This window comes from Diadema setosum, chromosome 1, assembly GCF_964275005.1.
Source record: "Diadema setosum chromosome 1, eeDiaSeto1, whole genome shotgun sequence".
Taxonomy (NCBI): Eukaryota; Metazoa; Echinodermata; class Echinoidea; order Diadematoida; family Diadematidae; genus Diadema; species Diadema setosum.
This window is the reverse complement of record NC_092685.1, coordinates 6,809,797-6,831,198: the sequence shown is the minus strand read 5'-3', so window position 1 is coordinate 6,831,198 and position 21,402 is coordinate 6,809,797. Positions and strand designations below refer to the sequence as shown.

The 21,402-nt window shown below is 37.4% G+C and overlaps 1 protein-coding gene across 1 annotated transcript; it reads left to right on the top strand.

The window, feature by feature from the left end:
* Nucleotides 1-1,086: 1,086 nt before the first annotated feature.
* LOC140233738 (ribosomal oxygenase 1-like) lies at nucleotides 1,087-19,885 on the top strand. Its single transcript, XM_072313842.1, has 15 exons — nucleotides 1,087-1,210; nucleotides 2,151-2,445; nucleotides 2,910-3,037; nucleotides 4,215-4,360; nucleotides 5,071-5,170; nucleotides 7,003-7,116; nucleotides 7,729-7,835; nucleotides 9,277-9,419; nucleotides 9,844-9,938; nucleotides 10,745-10,933; nucleotides 11,483-11,624; nucleotides 12,204-12,321; nucleotides 13,289-13,388; nucleotides 15,769-15,870; nucleotides 16,794-19,885. Exons 1-15 carry the CDS (start codon nucleotides 1,166-1,168, stop codon nucleotides 16,914-16,916), a joined length of 1,947 nt encoding a protein of 648 aa, XP_072169943.1. The 5' UTR covers nucleotides 1,087-1,165; the 3' UTR covers nucleotides 16,917-19,885.
* Nucleotides 19,886-21,402: the final 1,517 nt, after the last annotated feature.

The window sequence follows — 21,402 nt, the reverse complement described above, 5'->3', positions numbered from 1 at the left end:
AATAATAATGATAATAATAATAGTGGCTACTTGTATAGCGCACAGGTCCACTTTTCATAGGATCTGCATGCAGGGCAATACATGTAGTACTTCACACTATTCAAATGGGGAAATATGAAAATTTGTAATTTTTGATCTGTAAAATTGTAATTTTAGGGGAAAGCTGTCTCTCTGGTGTTTTTATCTATGTCACTTTTATTTTGGTGTGTCGAGTCTTCAAAAAAAGAATAAAAGTTGTGTGTGTGCGTATAGATATACACAAAATGGATATATGTATGTATACTTTTTTTGGGGGGGGGGGGGTGGATGGGTATATCTCTAAATGGTTCTGTGATTTTGAAGTGGATGAGTCCTAAAGCAAAACTATAATCACTGAAGTCGTGAGATTTATGAAAGACTTGCTCATACCAAAAAAAAAAAAAAAAAAAGAAGAAGAAAATGGTTACATTCACCTGACTAGTTTGATAGACACAAGATGAACATACATGTAAATGTACAGAACCAAATGAAGATCAAAGACTTGGAATCTGCTGATGCAATTTTAGGGCCCCAACTTTTTTTTTCTCTCTCTCTCTCTCTCTCTCTCTCTCTCTTCTTCTTCTTTTTTTTTTTAATACAACAACAACAATTACGTGTTATTGTCCCGGGATAATTGTCCTAGTGGGGACGTGGTTGTCCCATAGTGAAGTAGTTGTCCGAGCAGAGCGGCCGGGTAGTAAATAGATATACTGCTACTACACTTATACATTGTACTGATGTTGTCCAAGGGGTCGGGGCAGTTGTCATTAAACATTCTTATTATATCAACTTTGTTTTTTGTTTGTTTGTTTTTTAACTCAAATACATGATGTACTCGTATTCGACTGTCGGTCGGTTCGTATGCCCAAAGATCTCTGGAGTGATTAAAAGGAAAGCATTGACTCTAGACTAGTTTACTCATGAATACAGTACAGTAGCCACGTGCACGTGTATTATGGAGAGCGAGCTAGTTTTGTGGGTAGGTACCTGTACGTGCACGACCACTTGCACCGAGTACGAGAGTACTGTCTTCGATCTTTGGTACAATCAACGCGGAAACATGCAGAAGAGAGACTGAGTGCTAGTGCAACACATTTGTCGTCTCGATCGCAGTTCATTTACTCTGTAAATTTGTATTAACGTTAGAATGGAAAGCAGAGGGAAGCGAGTTTCTGCCTTCGCTGTATTTAAGGCAAGTTTTGAATTATCGTTTTTGTTTTGCCACGGACGTGGACCAAGCCAAGCTGCGAGATATAATTTATGAAGCTAACGTTACAAACAATCTGTGTCACCATCACCGTCCATGAACTTTGCTAGTAATAAAACTAATATTAGAGACAAGAGTGACACTGCATGCCGCAGTCAGTGGGCTGGGAGGCATTTGAATACAAAAATGTATACTTGGTGATATTCCATTACAGATAAGCGGTTTACTTGTCACAATATAATTCATGCCATGTAGGGGGCCTACTACTAAGAGTTTTAAGAGGAACATGAATCTGATATTTTGCATGGCAACACAACAAAGTTAACATTAATAACAATTTGAATTTTAATTCTGTGGTGTGATCAAAAAAAAAAAAAATGCACAGTGATGAATGGATGTTATAATGTTAAATTTTTTTCATTATTTTGTTTTGTTTTTGTTTGCGCACACATTGCAAGTGGTGGGAAATGGGGGGATTGGAGGCATAATCAATGGTATGTTAGCAGGTAGGACCTATTACTATGTACAAGACCTGAGAACGAAACACATAATTAATATCATGGCAAATAAAAATTGGGGAAGAATACAACTTACAAGTGAATTTGACTTTTGTGCCCTCAAAAATGCCCCCTCATTTGTGTCCATAAGATTATGAATATGGATTTGAGGTTTTCACTGACAAATAGTTGTCTTTGAAAAACAAAAGACATTTACTAAATTAGATAAATGTATTCTGCTCTTCTCTTCTGTAATTAAAGCATTTGTGTGACTTATTAATCAAAGAAACCATGTGAGTGATCATCAACTTTTCAATATAGCTGTTTTGAATTTAGAACAATTCACAGCGTGTCTGTGATTAGTCCTGCATGAATATTCTCGCTAATGTGAGCGAATGAAAAGTTGTGTGATACTCTTATGTATATAGGCAAAGCGAGATGCCACCCCAAGAAAGGCCAGCAGCTCAAGGGGTACAGCTTCAGAAGGCAGTGTCCGAAAACCCCATGCATCTACTCCCATCGCTGGCATTCTGCGACAGGGCCAGGGCCAGCTCAGAAAGTTGAGGAATTCTGCTAGGGCGAAGAAAGTGCACAAGAGTGTCAAGCCATCGCCAGAAAGTGTCAAGAGCAGAGAAAGGCTCCAGTCGATGGATGTGGATGGAGAAGAGTTGACAAGCAGTGGCATTTCAAGCATGAGATCTTCGCATCAAGGACTTGCTGATGGTGAGGGTGTAAAAATTACAAAAACCACAGCCTACAGAATTACCACTCTTGCTCAAGACATTACCCTGACTGTTCACCATGTAGTTCTTTTGTATTTTGTTTGCTTGTTTCTTGTTTTCAAATGAGAGAAAATAAACTGGAGAAAAGCTTTATTAATGGCAGAGTTAAATGTACTTGATATTATGACAAGAAGCACATACTCTCAATATGTGGGCTACAGAAATTCTGACCTAAAGGTAGAAATCTGATTAGTGTGACTTTGTTACCTGTAGCTATTTTGTTGCCAAGTTGTTTTGTTTTGTGGGCATACCATGGGCAAGATTAGTGGCTGACATGGATAATTTTAGTGACTGAACTGTGCATAAAGTTGCAATTTATCTCGGAATTATTAGACTTTATTTTGAGAAAATGATATAACCAGGCTGCATATTACACATCATAATTTGCCAACAATCACCCAACAGAAATAAGGGGGAAGGACTCTCTCCAGAAGAAGCGTAAATCACCCTATATTACAACACCTGATAAGTCAAGGAGAAAAATGTCAACAAGGCAGCATCAGCAAGCAGAACCCAGTGCAAAACGGTTAAAGGTGAGTGACATGTATTTTTGCATTTATTCTGCTTCTCAATTCAAAACAAAAATATAATTACATTGTTATACAGAATGAAACAAAACAACTAAATTACAAAGGAACAAATGATAAGTAAAATCTCATGTAATATTACAACATAATTGTTCGAAATATTTATGGTTACATAAATCATAAGAGGAAGTAGATGTGATTCAACAAGGAAGCAGGAGACCATCAGCATGAGCATGTCTGTACTGGACTGACAGCCTCATGGGCAATTTAGCTCAGGTTTGCCTAATAAAAAGGGTAAAATTTTGCAGTAGTAAATTTTTGTTTTAATTTTTTTGCAAATATGTCTCCAAGGCTACCAAGATGACAGAGATACAAAAGAGTTATACATCTAATTGTCCAGTAAGTTGCAATCAGCAAAAATTATTTACATTTTTTGTTGCCTAGGTTTACCATTAAAAAAAAAGAGAAATAAAGTCAAGAATGATTTAGAAATGGAAATCTTTACTATTTTCATTTATTTTGTATGACCAGAAACTAGTGCAAAATTAAAGCATGCAGGTAATTTTGCTTGCTGTCTGTAACACTATTTAAAGTTTTGATTCTGTGGAACTAGAAACATAAAATGCTTCCTACAGAGCAAAAAAAAAAAAAAATTTAACTTAGATATTTCTACTTTTACAGTGCCTGATTCTCATTGGTTGAAAACTTACATACTTTTGTCTTTAATGTTCAGTTTGATAGCAATGTGTCTCCTTTTGTAAGAATCAACATTAAAGAGGGATTGGGTGGGGGAATCTGCACCTACATGAAATTTTACTTGCCCTTACAAAAGCAAAGACTCGCATTCCTTGGACAATGAACATTTGGAATTAAGCAGATGATGTAATGGAAAAATGGGGAAACAATATTTTGATGTAAACAAACTATATTGATTGCTATTGCAAAGGAGCCCCTTATCATATTTGAAGAGTTGATGCTTGTGTTGTTACAAGGCAAAACTTCAAACTAGATACATGCCCTAATAAAGAGGATCAAGTTGTACATCGATTTCAAATCTTTGTTAGGGAAGAGTGCTGGGCATGTGTGAAATAGAAAGTCCCGCCAGTTAGAGATGAATTAATCAGAGGCTGTTTGTTATGTCATGAGTGAGGCTGTGTTTGTGAAACAATTGATATGTTTGCAGTTTCATGAGGAAGACGAGGCGTCTAAGGAATCTGCCCCAAGTACATCCCAGGTGGCTGACAAGTCGCTAACAAGAGACAGCCTACAGCATGGACGAGATGTCTTCGCCTGGCTTATCTCCCCAGTAAAGGTGGATGATTTCTTCAAGTGAGTGTTCTTCAGATCTCGTTGGATAACTGTCGAGTGTTTCTATGGTACTTGTCATACGACACCTTTTGTGTGTTTGATGCTCTGTCTTTTGAATGTGGTGCATTTCACATGTCACATTAGTGCATTGCTATATCATATCGTCATATATTTTATGTTTGGATGATGCCATATCTTGAGATAGGTTCACTGATACCAAAAGGCCAGTTGAACAAAATGAAAATCAACGAGCATAACAGAAGCAATTTGATGAGCAAATACATCTGTTCGTTCAAAAACAAAAAGACATATATTTTTTGTATACAAGCAGTTTCTCTTTCTGTCTTTAGTAGAAAGCTATCCTGCAAGTAAATTGGTATGGTTTCTGAATAGCGAAGTAGTTTCATTCTTTCTTTCACGAAGGATTTTTTTTTTTTTTTTTAAATTATGATATGAGGGTGAAATATGTGAAAATGTCAACCACTGTAGTTGATTGTACGAGTTACCCTAGTATTGTGTTTTTCCATGAGAACTGCTGTTTGGGTACAGTAATTCTGGGCATATGTGTAAGTGTTCATTGTTGTAATTGTGCTTGAAGGTATTTGCGTCCGAGACAGGGTAAACTCTTGCCATATCTTTAATTAGCACACAGTTTTTGTCGCTCCCCAAACCAAACAGTTTTCTGAATGGCCTAGATGGTTGACACACATCAAACTTCTTTTCTCATACAGGAATCTCTTTGAAAGGAAGCCTCTTTTCCTTAAGCGGCACAATCCTGGTTACTTCCGGGAGATATTTACTTCGGAGGAGCTACACAATATCTTGAGAGACGTGAGTTTCAGGTTCTGTGGTCATGTAGTGATGTTCTAACAGCATGAGCAATTTAGTGATGAATTGGTACTTTTAGGGAGGTCATGTAAATTTCTTGTTTGTGAAATATTAACATAATGGATGTGTATTCCCATGTTCTTGTGACAAACCAATAGTAAATTGAATTCAAGGATGTGTTGAAACAATTCATGCTTTTAACATAGGATGTCAGTACAACATCAATATAGTAATGGGTGTGTGTGATGAAGATGTTATATGATGGTATGTATTTCTGCTAAATGGCCATGGGTCATTTGTGTATTGTCATCTTTTTCTTTTCTTTTTTATGATAAACCTCAATCGCACAGAAGTACAGTTGCCCTAATTGTGGAGTATTTACAATGTGCAACTGTGTAGGCCCCTATGTATCATATGCTTAATGACACCAGGGCAAAACTAAAAACATGCATTTTTTTTTTTTTTTTGGTACCCTGGTACATTGGTTTTTATGCCTCCGCCACGAAGTGGTGCCGGAGGCATTATGTTTTCGGGTTGTCCGTCCGTCCGTCCGTCCGTCCTTCCGTCCGTCCGTAATGAATTTTGTGGACAAGGTAACTATCGAAACCTGTTGAGGTATCCTAATGAAACTTGGCATGTATGTGTATTAGGGGGTGAAGTTGTGCCTATCAACTTTTGGGTGCACATGCTCAAGGTCAAAGGTCAAAAGGTCAGGGTCAAATACATAAAATTTCACTATTTCCACCATATCTATTGAATGCCTGAAGAGATTTTCTTGAAACTTAGTGTATACATGTATTACCCAATTAAGATTCTCTGGTGAAAGTTTGGGTCATGAGGTCAAAGGTCAAAGGTCAAAAGGTCAAGTAAAAATATTAAAACTTCTTTTTTTTTCTCTGTACCTTGGAAAATTGTTCAAGGTATCTTCATGGAACATAGTATATATATGTACTGACTGGAAGTGATTATCTAGAGAATGTAATGTTCATGGGGTCGAAGGTCAGGGGTCAAAGGTCAAGTGCAAGACTTCAAAATTTTACTATTACCCTCATATTTATGCAATGCCAGCAGGGTTATTTTTTTACACTTGGTGTATGCGTGTGTAACCTAAAATAGAAATTCTCTGGAAAGTTTTTTTTTTTTTTTCTCTTTTTGCCTCAAAGGTCAAAAGGTCAAAGATCAAGTGAAAGTGCTGAACTAACTTTTTCCTCCATATCTCGGAAGTGGCTCAAGTTACCTTGAAACTCAGTACATATTATGCATGTTCTACCTGAAAGTAATTATTTTATGAATTTTAGGGTCAAGGGCCAGATGAAAATGGTAACAATTTACATTCAATTCAGAAATTGCACTTTTTCTCCACACCTGTACCTTGAAAATTACTCAATGCCTAAATGTATGAATGGGTCAAAGTCAAGTTAAAGTCCTTAAATCCCTAGATACATGCTCTCCTATTCATCCAATTAAACCTAGGTCAAGGAAGGTGAACATTCAACACATTTGTGACAAACTTGTCATTCCAATATTTTGCCAATTTTGTGAAAATGTAATCACACAGTGTCCACATGTACTATCTAGACCTATTGGGAAAATCATGCATTATGGCGGAGGCATACCAGTCACCAAAGCGACATTTCTAGTTCTATATGCAATAATAGCATCATTAGAAAGTGTCAACAGCAAAATCAAGATATGAAAAGTTTTTCTTTCTAGCCCTTATGCAAAAAAAAAAAAACAACAACAACACACACACACACACATCCTCTTTTTCAGAATTTGTGTAACATCCTTCTCTTTGAAACTGTTTTGATGAGTGTTTGGATTCACTTCCTCAGAACGATCTCCAATTTACAAGGAACCTTGATGTCACGACGTATGCCGATGGGAAGCGTGAAACACACAATCCTGTTGGTAGAGCTCATCCACAGGTTGTCTGGGATTACTACAAGGTGCATATGACCCCAACAGTGTCACTGAAAGATAATTTACTACTTGATATAGTTTAGCTTATTGTGAATTGTGAGGAGTTTGTATGAATACGTAATCCTTCAAAAATTAAATGATGTTGCCTGTTGTATAGTATTGTATGCTCTCGGCACAGAACTAGGAGAGATTTTCATAAATAAATTCTAATTATACAAAAGTATTTGGTAAACGTAAAGCAACAAATTTTGAATGTCGTGATCCATTTTGTTGAAAATATAAGAAATAAAGGAGATGTATATTAGAGCTGATAGTGAAGCTGCAGGTTGATATATCGTATTTACTTGTTTTGCCGAAGACATGTAATCACCTCAATAGTGAAATTTGTCATGATAGTACATACGTGTATGCTTCTTCAGTGCATAGTCACCATGATTTGAGTACATTTTTGTAAATTATACATTGTGACGTGAATTTGATTTAGGAAAAATTATAAATCGTAAAATCTAGCCAGCTGCACTTCCCCTTGTGCATATATAATGACTGCTCAGTTTGGCCCCTAAATTCCCCCTTGATATGTCCATTGACTGTAGACAAATAACAGATTGTGCAATTTTCGTGGTCATACCTGTCAACAGAATGGCTGCTCAGTGCGGCTCCTCAACCCTCAGTCCTACAGCACGAGAGTTTGGCAGCTACTAGCAGCTCTACAAGAGTTCTTTGGATGCTTTGTAGGTGCCAACATGTAAGTAGGAAGCAGGGCCAGGTATTTTGGATCACAAAACATTTCTGCTGATGTCAACCATTTTATTTCCTTGCATTTCATTGCTAATAGAACAGCTGGTGTCACAGAATTCGCCCAATTTCCATCCTTTTGTAATGGAAATAAAATGGAACAGAAAGATAACCTCTGAGAAATGTTAGCAGGCAGTAACTCACACAAGAACGAAACGGAGGAAACATGTATTCATTAAACTCAAATATTTTAATTGTCTATAATTATGACTTTTGGTCATACAGCAAATTATAAGAAAGAAAAAACGAACATAAATTCTTTCTGGCTCGGTGGCTTTCTGGCTCTTGGTATGAGACATTTAACTTAGAATGGAATACTTTTACCTCGATCATGGCAGTCGACGGATGTACAGTGTGTGATGATGACTTATAACAATGACGATGACGGGAAACTGTTAACTGGTGCTGGTATAAACGGTCACGTTCATCTGTCGCAGTGAGTCATGGCGAGTCCCGTTCACTCTCTCGACGGACGTCGTCGCGATGTCTCCTCAGCATCCAGGAATTATGCTCAGCAGCGCAGGTCAACAGTCTCCCTTGCCTTGGAGCTGGTCAACAGTCAATGACGCCTTGTCGTACCTGCCTCATGCAGTGGGTCCTTACCCTTCGGGAAACCCACTATCTGTGGGTATCTTTAAATAGGATTGACTGGGGTGGCAACCCCTGTCACTGTTACTGAGTGGCCATAATCATACACAGTGTGTTACGGAGACAGCACCATGGCATGATGTCCCCTTCCCGCCCTGATATCCAACTGCCGCTCCTTGCCACACATAACCCTACCTTGGCTTTACCAAGAGCGGTCTGGAATTTCTTCGATTGTCATGAAACATTTTGCATCAATTTACATAATCAAGTACTCATTTATGAATTCCATGCAAATTTGCCTAGTGGAGGAGAGCGTCTGTCAATCCACTCGTGACAGCTGGCTTGTTCAGCACTCAAGGAAATCGTGCATAACATTTGTCACAGTCATCACCTTCTCCTTATGATTACTGGCCATGTAGTGTTGACCACAAGAGGGTGGTATCATTAACCTCTTTCTGTTCTTTATGTAGGATGGACCACTTACTCCTGGGTATGTGGAATTCTACCCTGCTTTAACTGGGATCTTTCTCAGGACATTGGACCTTCATTTCACATTTTATCTGAGGAGCAAAGCTCAGCTGGTCTCACTTGGACTCAAACCGAAGACTACTTGATAGTTATGCTGACGTAATATTGAATGGGCTGGCTTAATGCCTTGTATTGGTATAGGAATAAATAAAGACATATAAATTAGATACCGTAATCCATTGGCACTATGTAGCACAGATTGAGAAAAGTATTAAATTTGTTAATCTTTCTTGCCCTTCTTTCCCTCACCAATATTTTCTCAACCCTTGTTGCAGCTACATGACTCCTCCCGGGTCCCAGGGCTTTGCCCCTCACTATGATGACATTGAAGCCTTTGTCCTCCAGCTTGAGGGAAAGAAACATTGGAAGCTGTACAACCAGAGATCCTCTGCAGAGGTTCTGCCAAGGTTTTCCAGTGGTAAGCTGCAGTGGAAGTGTGATGTATGCTTTTGTTTGTTTACTTGTTTTGCGAAATGTGGATGAAACTGGTAGACTGGCCATAATTGGTCAGTTGTGATTTATTACCATATATAAGGAAGTCTGAGCAATGGGGTGACATTGACATTGACTTCTTGGCCAAGAAATTCAATCAATCAAGCTTGACTGCCATACTTTGTAATGTTATGGGGGTTGTGGTATGAAATAAGCTCCATACACCAGAGGGTTTTCATCCAACAGTAAGGTGGTAACAAAATTCTGTATTCTCCAATTTCACCTGAGATTTTAATTTTAAATACAATTTGTGATGCATACCTTGAAAAAAAAAATATGTGGAAAATTTTGAATAACAGTATGAAAAATAATTGAAACAAAATAATGTGGTTCTGATTGATTCCACACAGCCAACTTCACTGATGCTGACATTGGCACTCCCATCTTGGATACCACCCTAGAGGCCGGGGATCTCCTTTACTTCCCACGAGGCGTAATCCACCAGGTATGTGCCTTCCTTGTGCGTTTTACCTGATACAGATCATTTCCATGGTTGTCTCTTTTGGGGGGAACACACCTTTCATAGCGGTCATATTTAGTTATGCCGCTAGCACTTATAATACAGTTGTGTGCTTACATTAGATTATTGTTTTCTTGTGTCCTTGTGTCCTTGTGAGTCTGTTTCAATAGGGGTGTATATTAGGTTGTCATTGTTATAGGTTTCTTTCTTTTATGAGAAATGCATGGTGGATATATCTTGTTGTGTGGCATTCCAATTCTCATGTTACGTGCAATGTTATGATTTAGAATTAGAGGCATTTGGTATTGTAAAACTAATGAACCCAAAGACATGCACGTAGAACAAGATGGTTTATGTGATTACGTTTATAACCAAATCATGTGGGTGCTTTTCAGTGCATAATTATTCACACCAGGGAAATGGCATAGTGAATGGTGACTGTATATGGAGGTTCATGAAAAGAATTCGATATTGAGGGATCACTCACTGCACATACTCGGAAGAAGCACCTCATAACAGTTTTGATAAATGCTCGCCTTTGATATAGCTTGCTGGTTTGATTCTCTTCATCTGTTCAAACTAAGTTTATCTTCTTTTAATTGTTTCTATCTCACTGACAGCATTATACAATGTACTCCGGCGCACCATTATTTCATTGCAGCGTAACATGGTAACAGGTGGCCAAGTGACGTATCCACGTCACAGTGTAAAACAAGCGTCGCTGTGCTATGATGAAATCCGATATACTACACTTGCTGTAACCCGTCCTTCCCTTCCCGTCTCTTCCCCAGGCCAACACTCCATCAGAGACCCACTCACTTCACATCACAGTCTCTGCCTGCCAGAAACACGCCTGGGGTGACCTCATGGAGATGCTCCTGGGACAGGCCCTGGATACCGCCAGGGAGGAGGATGTGGAGTTCAGGAAATCACTCCCCACAGAGTACCTGAACTACATGGGTGTGGCACACGCTGACCTGGTGAGATATAAAAGTATAAGTCAAAAAATAAATAAATAGAAAGGGAGGGCAAAAGAGATCTGCAAAGGGAAAGTTAGGGCAATTGATACTGAATCTTATTTGTCATTCAAGCACTGCACTTAGCATCACTGGAGTTACTTCATCTTCAAGTGATTTTATGAGTTTCAGTAAATGGGTAGAGCTTTACTTCACACACTGGTCACCGTGTTCCTGTGTACTTGCATTTGTCAGAGTGCTGTGCTTATGTAGACTCTCAGTTACTATAATCATTTCAATGCCTATTGTGTCATGCTTGTTGCATCTTATGCACAAATGAGTCCATTGGTTTTGTACATATGCATCTGTTTTAATGTAATGAATCAACAATGGAAGTAGTTTGTAATGAATCAATAACAGTTCTGGTGCTTCCATATAAACATTACAGTGCATGATAAATATTGTGCACTATATCTGAATGTGTATGCACTTCATTCAGTGTTATTCTTTTCATTCAAAGCTAAACTTATCAATGCAAACTTACAGCATCACAGCATGATTACATTTATGTAGGATGATTCCAGAAGGACCTCATTCAAGAAGAAGGTTGGTGACCTGTTCTCAAGATTGTTGAAACATGCTCCCATTGATGCTGCTGTGGATCAAATGTCTACAGAGTTCATGCACACCAGTCTGCCTCCCGTGCTTGAAAGTGGTATGTTATGCTACTCAACTAATATATATGTTATGGGGAAAAAAAAATTGCATGATTTTCATGTTTGTGTGTATATTATTATATGAATAATAATTTTGGACTCACACCTCATTCATGGATACTTAGATGACAATAGCGTTCAGTATGTTCTCAACAAAGCAGAAACTGGCACCCCAATGTGCATTATCTAAGTCACACAGTACAAAAAGTATACCTTTGTACAGGTACCACATGAACTATATTGGTAAATGTAGTCGACTGGACTTACTTGTAATTTGGAGTAGCGACGTTTCACGTCCGCTCTGGAAATGATCATAATAAGTCAGAGTTTCAGTCATGTTGATGAATTCCTGTGTTTGGCTTATCCAGAGCCCTACACAAAGATACTGTTTTGTGGCAATGTGGGTCACCTCATATAAGTAAAGTATTTTGTATCCATGGAAAAAAAAAAATCAAAAATAAATCTCATAATCTTTTCTGCAGGGAAATTCTCTTGTTTACATGGTATTTGGGCTGGGTATAGCTCAAGGATCAGAGCAATGAACAATTTCTCCTATATCTTTGCATTATAATCTTCAGCTGAGGAATCCTGCAGCATATTCGGTACTGACACATCTTGTAAGAATGGCTCCATCTCTGGTTTTGCCCAGCTCCAAGAGGACACACCTATCCGACTATTAAGGAGAAACATCCTAAGGTATTGAGTTCAGCTGCCATTTTCGGGTGGGACTTGAATCGCTTCCCTTGGATTTTGGCAGTAATTTCATTATCCACAAAAACATAATGATGGAGTTTCCTTCATTCAATGCATGGACACAAATACTTGTCTTTATGAGTACATAATGTATCCATTTGTCCATTTCCCACAAACACGAGTTAACATTTAGGGTGAAAAGAGCTTTGAAAGTCAATACAGTTGAACCTCTCGTATCCGGACAAGTCGGGACCGGGGCTCATCCGGATAAGGGATTTGGCCGGATACGGGAGACTCAATGCTTTATACATGTACATATACATACACATGTACTGAGGTAGCCCATTGTAGTACCACATGTAGTAATGTGTATACTGCAACCTTTTCATTGTTACATTTGGGGATGTTTCGGGATGTTGAAATGTCTGAAGGTAAGCAATTTGGAAGGAAATTTGATGCAATGTATGTTAATCATATTGGAGGTAATATGTAATTCATGTGTGTTTGGGTAGGAGTTCTCAAGGAATTGGGAATCCCCCTTTCTTCCCGTAATTATTTTTAAAAAAATCACGGCGAGATTGCGTCCGGATAATAGAGAGATCCGGATAAAGGGAGGCCGGATAATAGAGGTTCAACTGTATGTAGAATCTGTAGTTGAGTCACTGCTTCTCTTTGTAAGTGAAATAGATTACCTAAATTGTCGAATATTAAACTAAATGTTATAGTTATAGTCTTAACAGTCTCCATTGTTCGTTGTTCACAGGTAGCCCAACTGCTTATTGGTCGATGATAATTTTACTCTACAGAAATTTGTGGGCATTAACTTGTTTGTATTCAGCCAGTCGCTGCTGGTCATTCGGATGAAGCTGTCATTTGTTGTGCTTCCCCATGTGGCCCTTTCCAAGCTTTGTTCCAGACTAGGATTTTTTTTTTCTTCTTCCCACTTTGAATTCTTACAATTTCTGAACAGATTGATACCCAGGGATGAGAAGGTGCTGGTATATCATTCTGTGGAGAACTCCAGAGTTTTTAAAGAGAAAGAACCACAATACTTTGAAATACCTGCTGAAGTGAGTATGTTTTTTGTTTTCTTTGTTTGTTTGTGTGTTTTTTTTTTTTGGTGTGTGTGTTGTTCTATTTTGTGTGTGTGTGTGTGTGTGTGTGTGTGTGTGTTTTTATGCCTCCGCCACGAAGTGGTGCCGGAGGCATTATGTTTTCGGGTTGTCCATCCGTCCGTCCTTCCGTCCGTCCGTAATGAATTTTGTGGACAAGGTAACTATCGAAACCTGTTGAGGTATCCTAATGAAACTTGGCATGTATGTGTATTAGGGGGTGAAGTTGTGCCTATCAACTTTTGGGTGCACATGCTCAAGGTCAAAGGTCAAAAGGTCAAGGTCAAATACATAAAATTTCACTATTTCCACCATATCTATTGAATGCCTGAAGATATTTTCTTGAAACTTAGTGTATACATGTATTACCCAATTAAGATTCTCTGGTGAAAGTTTGGGTCATGAGGTCAAAGGTCAAAGGTCAAAAGGTCAGGGTCAAATACATAAAATTTTGCTATTTCCACCATATCTATTGAATGCGTGAAGATATTTTCTTGAAACCTAGTGTGTACATGTATTACCCAATTAAGATTCTCTGGTGAAAGTTTGGGTCATGAGGTCAAAGGTCAAAAGGTCAAGTAAAAATATTAAAACTTCTTTTTTTTCTCCGTACCTTGGAAAATTGTTCAAGGTATCTTCATGGAACATAGTATATACATGTACTGACTGGAAGTGATTATCTAGAAAAGGTAGGGTTCATGGGGTCAAAGGTCAGGGGTCAAAGGTCAAGTGCAAGACTCCAAAATTTTACTATTACCCTCATATTTATGCAATGCCAGCAGGGTTATTTTTTTACACTTGGTGTATGCGTGTGTAACCTAATAGAAATTCTCTGGAAAGTTTTTTTTTTCTCTTTTTGCCTCAAAGGTCAAAAGGTCAAATATCAAGTGAAAGTGCTGAACTAACTTTTTCCTCCATATCTCGGAAGTGGCTCAAGTTACCTTGAAACTTAGTACATATTATGCATGTTCTACCTGAAAGTAATTATCTTATGAATTCTAGGGTCAAGGGCCAGATGAAAATGGTAACAATTTACTATTCAATTCAGAAATTGCACTTTTTCTCCACACCTGTACCTTGAAAATTACTCAATGCCTAAATGTATGAATGGGTCAAAGTCAAGTTAAAGTCCGTAAATCCCTAGATACATGCTCTCCTATTCATCCAATTAAACCTACGTCAAGGAAGGTGAACATTCAACACATTTGAGACAAACTTGTCATTCCAATATTTTGCCAATTTTGTGAAAATGTAATCACACAGTGTCCACATGTACTATCTAGACCTATTGGGAAAATCATGCATTATGGCGGAGGCATACCAGTCGCCAAAGCGACATTTCTAGTTTTTTTTTTTTTTTTTTTTTTTTTTTTTTTTTTTTTTTGGGGGGGGGGGGGGGAGTTGTTGCAATATTTTCTTTTCAAAGGTACACTAGTCTACTTTACAGCCCCCTCCCAAATAACCATGAATCATGCCTGTGGCAAAGATTGTGCATGCCTAGGTCACATGTTCAGGGAATCAGATGTTTGATTTTTCATGTGATTACCTCAGTAGTAACTCCTGAATCTGCATGTTGCAAAACGTCTACAACTGGAGTCCTTTGATGGTGCAATGAGCAACTTCTTTTTGAAAAGTAGAGTATTACAAAGGAAGGATGATCACTGTAAATAAGCCAGTTCGGGGTTCCACTTTGAGCATGAGCAGAAAAAGGTCATCAGTACCGGCAGAGCATGTTGGTTTTTTATTCACTGAGATAAGCATCTGTGATGTAATGATTATTCAAGTGATCATTATGAGTGGTGCTTGCTAGCACATCCACCTGACAGCAAATGCGGTATTTGACAATATCAATAGAAAAAGATTGTTAATACATTCAATGCGAAATAATGAAATGGATGCTTTCCAAAGTGCTAATTGATGGATCATTCTGGTCACCTGGTCTACGCAAGTTCATTCTTTCTTTGAACATGACTGATGAATTCCATAAATTGTTACGTCGGGTAAGCTGAAATACCTTTTCTCGCTTGAAAACTCGTGGAGTGCCTAATCAACTGAGAAAGAAGAAAGGTCATTTGTACCGATGTGCCCATGAGCTAACCCCGAACTGGCTTATTTTCTCAGCTGAAATATTCTTTATGTTATACAACAATTGCTCAACAATGTAGAAAGATATGCATTTGTTTCAGTGATATTTGCATGTTTTCGTGCTGTGTGCATGGATGTAAATGGATGTAAATGTGAAGAAAACATTAAATCAGACTTAAATGACATGAATGGATATGAATGAAGTGTGAGCTTTTGCATGTGTTGACTGAAATACTTCTGGAACATGATACAGGCTGCACCTGCAGTGGAACAGCTGCTGCACAGCTACCCAGATTACATCCCAGTTAGCAGTCTTCCCTTGATGCCTAGTGACACTGATGATGTAGACACTGACGTAAGTTACACTGTTTTAACATTCCAATTAATTATGTGCACGTGCAATATGTACCAGATGTTTTCTACTGCAAAACCAGAACTGTTTGCATGTATTTTAATTTTGCATTAAAAAATGCAAGTAAAAGTTCTTGTCTGCATTATATGATTTCAATGCCAGTGGCGATTTGTGAAAATTTCATGCCATGAGAAGAGCTGTCGGCTCCAATTTGCAAAAATTTCATCCCATGAAAATACTTGATTTACAGTAACCATTCAACACTTCATACAGGAAAGAAGAAAGTTGTTATTAGTCATTCATTATCATGTATGAAATTATTTATGTTTAGTACGTTCAGGAAATAGGGTAGCGCTTGAATTGTTATCATTTACATGGGTATTTTTCTTTTCATTGACATGTGTGGTGATTAAAGAGATTTGAATGGGTAGGTAATGGGCCAGCAGATTTTACAGATTACAGAGCTGCAAAACTTCCCTGGTGTGCAGATGGCCTCCTGAAAACATCAATATCCCTTTATGTCAAATATCAGAATCTCCCTGATTTGGGAATCACTTTTGCCTCTTGAGATGCTATGTGACATACAAGAATCTACATATTTTTGTTTGTGAAATCTCCCTGATTTTTTATGTGTTAATGTTGGCAACCCTGTAGATGTGTGCAGCTGAATCCATATTTGCCAATGCATATAATATGCAGGATGATGAAGTCACTAACAGCTCCTCTGAATGCATCAACATTCTGTAAACAGAGGATGTGCAGGACAGTAACCAAAAATACTGTTAAAAGTTCCATGTGAATGTTTGTATCAAGCCCATAGTGCCACAGGAAAATGTGAATAAACCTTTGCACTTTTAATCCTGATGCAGCAACAGTGTGAAATGTGAATAACATGAGATGAACTCTTTCTGTTTTAATTCATATAGCAGGTGGATTTGGCACAGCTTTTGTTCGAGAAAGGTTTGGTGGTGACCAAATACAAGCTGAAACCATCCTCTTCTACCAGCATGGGCAGTCGCGAGGATGTGGCCATTCACCAGTCTCTGTAGTGCCAATATTGAGGGAGAATTCTCCAGATTTATGGCATTTCAAATGCTACCTATTTCATAATATGTATAACACCTTTTGTAAGACATAAAATGATCAAATGTGACATTACTGTACTTATTGTTTCAACTACAGGCTTCATGACCTTGTGTTCAAGTTTGTGTTTGTAAATTCCCCACATTACAGTAGAACTCAATATGCATTACAAGATTCATTGAGCATAAGTCCTTTTGTTCTGCTGTATCAAATGATTAGTGTGTCAGCCAAACATCTATCTGAATATATCAACTGCTGTGAAATGTTTTACATGAGAACATTTTTGTCTTTGATAACAATATCCTTATATCTAGAAGTATTCTTTTGATGCCAAATGAGATATTAAAACATTAAATTGTGCTTCCTAGATGTAAACCCAGTACTTGTGGAAATTTGTTTACCATTGTGTATTAAAGAGAATACATGTAAAATGTTATACCAACTTGTGTCAGTTACTTGTGTCCGGTTTGATATTGTGTGCAGTATCTAAATGTCTCTTCTACTTGTCCATATTGCCAAAATTGATATGCAGCATATATTCCCTGGAGGAATATTATAGTCTTGCTTGTGTCTGCTGCTTGTAAAAGGGTGGAAATGAATTGACCTTCAAAATTGATTAGTTTCATTTACCATTAATGAAGCATCAAATATGGTTCAGTGTCTTTTCATGACCAGCTGGGACATTTTGAGTTGATACATGATAAATGCAGGAATAGACTGTATTTGACATGATTGTGCACTCTGTGCCACGGTGTAAATAAGTGACTTTGATTTAAGCACATTTGCTTTCAAGTAAATATGTAAGCTAGAATAAAGCATTATGAAGAGTAAGAAAGATAAGGGACTTAATTGAAGCAGCAGTCAGCTTTCTTTCATGTTAGTAGATGTGAGAGGTATCATGACACAAGCATTAGTAATCCAGTATCTGACAGAATGATAAGCAGAATGATAAGCATATGAGGAAAGCACAACACTGCAAATATATTGATTACATTTGTAGCTGAATTTATTGCAACCCTGCCTCATGTCTATTCCTGAAATGTGGGAGTTTCTTTTTTTTTTTCAGTCATTCACTCATTCTGATACAGCTTTCTTGTTATTCTTTTTTTTTTTTCATCTCATGAATCATTTTACGAAAATTAGTCCGACTTTTTCTGCCATTTTGCTTGGATGTGTGTGTGTGTGTTTGTTTGTTTGTTTGTTTGTTTTTGTGGGTTGAAGTAGGCATGTAAGAAAAGGGCTTGATATTTTGTGGGGAGGGGGTGTCATAGAATGAAGATTTATATTTTAAAATTATTGCGTGCAAATATGGTAATTTCTTTGTTTTCAGGTTTTCAGTGTACCTTGCAAGATACCAAGTTTGAAATTCATGAAGTGTGGGAGGTGGCAGAAGTACCATAAATGAAAGACAATGCATCCCAATTAATTTGTGCAGTATCACAGGGGTATCTTTGTTGGAATGTGCAATTGATTATACAGTCATTGTTACTGAGGGAAAACAAGTGTTTTGTGATTCTGAAGTGAGTATAAAATGGATGGGTTGTTGTTGTTTTTTTGTGTCAGTGAAAAAAAAAACAGACACGGAGAGAAGAAAAGCACCTCTAACTGACATGGAAGCTTGTAAATCTGATCAGGCTTTGTTGCTGGGCAGGTACAAGTGTATTATGATTTGAAAGTGAGTCTAAAATAAAAATTTGTTTTTCTGTAAAGAGAGAGTAGAGTGAGTGTCTGACTGATACTGGATCTAGGTAATCTTTGTAATTTACGATTTTGTTTCTTGGTCAGTCTGGTAATGCAGCTCATTTCACACAGCCCCAGTATGTTTTTCGAGACACATGTACTTCTAGATTGTTTGACCACACCACATGAAGAAGAAAAAAAAAGAAGGAAAATCTTTTTGAACTTTTCATTGTATGAGGGGTAATCACATTATTATTACAGAGTATTACCACAGGCACAGTAAATTCAGACATCCTCTGTCATTTTCCATCCTCCTTTGTCCTGATCACATATATTTCATCTCCAAAACTGTCTTGAGCTTTGTTGTTTTGTTTATGTTCGTACTTTTTTTTTCTAATTTTCAAGACTATGATTTTGTTCTTGAGCCATCCCTTGAGTGTCATTGATGTGTAATGTGTAAAACACTAACATTCAATAGGAAGAAATGAACTTACAAACTGCTAAACTGCATTGTCATCTATCATCCATTAGTGAGTATGTGTATTTGTGAGATTAATTCATGTCTTACATGTAGATGTAACAAGGGATCCCGTATTTTAAATGTCTTGTGCAGTTGAAGCAGCTATAGCTGATATCCTGACAGCTGTTTAGTGGTGTGTCTTATTTTGTCACATTTGTGTGTAATTTCTACAAGTGTATATATCCCCCTTAAAAAGTAAATAATCTGAAAATCTCTTTAAGATGGAGTGAGGTTGGGTAACTACCCCTACTGTGTATGGCCTTGCTATGGATGGACCCTAGTTTTGTTCATGTCTTGCCACCTTTAGGCTAAACAGACCAAGCAAGACAAATATGTAATTTAAAACCACTACTATTTATTATCACGATGGTTTTGTAAAGAGATTGACATTTATTTGATGCCTTCATTTGAGAAATAAAATATGCTGTAGTATATGACTTGAACTCTCTTTGTAGTTTGATCATTTTTTTGTTTTGTGTTTTGTAGGGACTTCGTACATATTTTATGTGTTGAAGAATGCAAGGTATTGAATAGGGCCCTACATTAGTACATTTTTACTATAAACATAACGGAAGAGGTGTGTGATACCAGGCCTGGTGTGATACTCCCTTGAAGTAACAGGAAACATTGGTCTGATTTTTCCCCTTGTATATTGTCCTTGTTGTTTGTGTTTGTGTGTGTTTTCTTTTTTCTCACACTGTAAATATGATATTAGTCATTTGACAAATAAAGTTTGTCAAACGGATGGTCTTATTTGACGAACTTATAACTTGTCAATTTGTCATGTGAGTGGTCTTATTTGACAAATTTGTGTGACATGTTTTTGGACCTATGTGACAAATTTTGTCTTGTAATGACATTAATTTATCGTGACAAGGGTCCTTATTTGATGAACGCCAACTGAGAAAACTTCAAAATTTCAGCACCAAATTCAAATATTATATCTTTAAGAGAAATAACACATTTGTAAGTGTGGTGTTTATATATGTATGTATGTATGTATATATATATATATATATATATATATATATATATATATATATATATATATATATATATATTATATATGTATGTATATATATATATATTATTATATTATATATGTATGTATATATATATATATATATATATATATATATATATATATATAATATTATATTATATTATATTATATTATATTAGGCCCTATATCATATTAAACAGCCTCCCCAGTCAACTTCAGATGTGAAACGATTCTTCTTGTTCTTCACTTATGCGTGAATCATGAGGATTTTTAAAGATACCAGCTGCAAATTTTATGTATTTGATCACTTCACAGGGATTTCACCCTGCTCTTAGCGAGTTATGTCAAACATTGATCATAATGACATTCAAAACTCTGTTTGATGTTAATGAGCTGGACAAAACAAATCGTGATCGTTCACAACATTTTGGTGTTTTTTGTTTGTTTGTTTTTTTCTTATTCTGTTCGTCCATATAATTATGATTTCGTATAACATGATTGATATTGCAAATGTAGTTTTGTTTTTTGTTTTTGTTTTTTTTTTTTGTCGCTGATTATTTGCTCTTCCCTTGCCTAACCTCTGTTGTTCATTTACATTGCAAATACTATTTTCTTCTCTTGATGTAAATAGATGTTGTATTTTACCGTGATTATACTAACAACCAGTCATGTGGCCTCATAGAACACCAGCCCTAAGGCTAACACTGTTTTTCATTTTGTTTTGTTTGTCACTGTATATCGCCATTAAAAAGAGAGAGAGAGAGAGGGAGAGGGAGAGGAACAGAGAAAGAAAGAGAGAAAGAAAGAAACAAAGAAAGAAAGAAAGAAAGGAAGAAAAAAAAGAAACAAGCAAACAAACATGGTGCCGGCAACACGCACAATATCCAAAATGCATAATGCAGCTGGCTTTCAGCCACCACCATCACCCAACCAGGCGGTGATCAGCATCGATCTCCGCTCCAGAAATCCCACTCCGGCCCCATCCATAGTACGGAGGGCCTTGTCTCTCCGGGCAGCCTCCCTTCTGGCTGAACCTGCGATTGAGGCACCCGCCACCAGTCCTGCTGCAAGCGCGTGTTTGAACGATAACAGAGGGGCTGGTATCTGCAGTAACACCAGAAGTGATGGTCGAGGATCCTCATGTGGTGTCCAGCTTGAAGGCATTTAATTAGATTTAGCGGGGACGTATGCCTGCGAAGACTATATAACTGCATTTTCAACATTATATGGTGATGTATTGTGAAATACC